Genomic DNA, 2,351 nt, shown 5'->3' with positions numbered 1-2,351 from the left:
TTTTTTTTTTTTTTTTACTAAACTTAAAAAGAAATTTCTAAAGAACTTAAAAAGTTATAATAGGAGTAAACGGTGTTTGCAAATTTTTTTTTCTTTTTTGCTATGTAATTTCACAAGTAGTGTCTCTATTGACTGACATAAAAAGAACAGCAGGAACTGTTAGATGAATAAGAAAAGGGACATTAAGAGGGAAAATGGTGTGGAAGTCATATAAATAACCCCTTTCAAATAGTGGCAATAAGCCAGGGAGGACCTCACAGTGTCTCAAGATTTATTCAAATGGAGAATTATGCAGAGACCTTTAGTAACTGCCAGCTGAAAACAACTCTTCATTATAGCCAAGAATTCCATACAAATAAACAGCAAAGCTTACTTTCAGCATCAGCGTAGAGTAGAAAGCACAGGAGCACCACCACTGGCCTGGCTACGTGCATCATCCGACAGCTTGGCACCAGCATGCTTTGGCAGCCTCGTTCTCACTGGCTTAGAAGCCACTGCAAGCCTGTCCAGTCTGAAATTTCAGATGAGGTGTTTTCAGAGCCTGTAGAGCAGAAAGAGAAATATGCTTAAGTGGGATTGTTTTCTTCTATCACAATAGTCTCAAGTAGAGGCAAAACAATTTAAAGGTAAGAAAAGAGACTATAGCATGCCAAAGAAAGGAGGATAGTCTAGATGTCAGCACTGATGATCAAAATGCTGGAACCAAAGCTCATCCAGCCCCCAAGAACATCTTTTCACCTAAATTCATGTTCCATACATTCAATTTTTTCTCACCTGTTTAGCACCACCTTTTGAGTAATACCTCATGAGAATGACCTGTCACTTCTAATGAAGTATTAGTTTAATATATCACTAGAGTGAGGTACCATTCTGTAAAGAAGGGTTTAGGATTGGATTCAATATCCAAGATAAAAATCCACTACAAAACAACATACTAGAACATGATTTCATGGCAGCAGGTAGGAACGACAGGATTAAATCTTCTTCTCAGACTATTCCTAATGCTAGATTTGCAATGCTAGTACATTGCCAGCTCTATATTAGTAGTTCAAAACTTTCAACCAGTCTCCACAAATGCAAGGAGGTTTATATTTCCACTGTGATTTAGTTGTATACTAAAATTATGCAATGCTGAACAGAAAGAATTAAAAAGAGCCCAGGTTCCAATTCAGTTTAATTTCACATGATATATAAAACACTAATGAATAATACAAGTGCCTGCCTTTAAGAAGAAATCTGTTTTAGTCTTGGTTAAACTAACCTACCCAAGCCATGTTAAAACTACAGAGCATAAAAATGCTTCCCTCTGACAGGAAATACTAGAGATATCCCAAAATAGCCTGACTGTGTCACTAAAATAACACTGCAATTTAATTGTGCTTTTCTATGGAATTGTAAGACATATAGTTTGGCAGGTCTGAAACTTAGCCTAAGCACAATAAGAAAAACAGATACTATCTTTTTCATTAACATGCATGAGTGGCTTCCATGCAGCGAAGATAAAAACCAAAAGGGAGGAGGAAAAATTATACTCATTATCATTCCACTAGATGGATCTTACAGATTTGTGGGTGGTATGAAGAGCCTATTTTATAGTACAGTGCAAAGCTGGAAGAATCTACTCAAGGAAGGAGAGAAAAGATGAGCAGCTGTTAGAAATCTACTGCTGTTATCAATCTCTTTTGTAAAACTACCTCTCAAATCAGCTACTGCTATCAAAAAATACAAATCTAAGAAATCTTCACAGGCAAAGTGCTGAAGGCACCAGTTCCCGCTTTCATCACTACCATCCTCATGCCAGCATTTCAAATGACAGCAAAGTCCATGAGACATCAGTCCTGTCGGACTCAATTTGTGTCTGTGCAAGCGTAGCAGAGCCAACTGCTACATAATGACTCCAGTGCCATCACAAAGATGGAGATGTATGAAATGCACTTTCAGGGAAGAGGTGATTTTGTTTTGCTCCTACTAGACTGAAGGGGTGACGAGAGAGGCCTGAACTAGTTCCAACTACAGCTGCACCATGGACAGAATGTTATCTTTACATTGGCACACAAGCCTTCAAGCTGACATGTGAGTGAGCACAATAGAAATAGAATGGACACTATGATTTGTGTATGAGCCATAAGGGTGCCATTCTTTGTGGAGGGAGGGGAAGGGGGGGTGGGCGTCGATTGGTAAATAAATAAAATGGAGGGGAAGAAAAAATAAGACCATCACCACCAGCTTAGTTTACTAATTTTACTTTTTCTTTCATTTCTAAAAAAACCTCTTCCCCAGTCTCTCATAACAAGTACATTGAGACCATTAATACAAAAGCAGTAACTTACCTGAAAAAAATAAAAGCATTC

At 37.9% G+C, this 2,351-nt stretch overlaps 1 protein-coding gene across 1 annotated transcript in view; it reads right to left on the bottom strand.

The window, feature by feature from the left end:
- PTPRD (protein tyrosine phosphatase, receptor type D) overlaps positions 1-2,351 on the bottom strand; it is a 1,990,398-nt gene that overhangs the window by 542,066 nt on the left and 1,445,981 nt on the right. Inside the window, exon 6 of the mRNA XM_019517599.1 lies at positions 374-541. Coding sequence (XP_019373144.1) covers positions 374-458 — 85 coding nt within the window. The 5' untranslated portion in view covers positions 459-541. The remainder of the gene's footprint in view (positions 1-373; positions 542-2,351) is intronic.

This window comes from Gavialis gangeticus, unplaced genomic scaffold (genome assembly GCF_001723915.1).
Source record: "Gavialis gangeticus isolate Ggan-Ray unplaced genomic scaffold, GavGan_comp1, whole genome shotgun sequence".
NCBI classification, from domain to species: domain Eukaryota; kingdom Metazoa; phylum Chordata; order Crocodylia; family Gavialidae; genus Gavialis; species Gavialis gangeticus.
The sequence above is the reverse complement of the archived record's forward strand: the minus strand, read 5'-3'. Positions and strand labels throughout refer to the sequence as shown.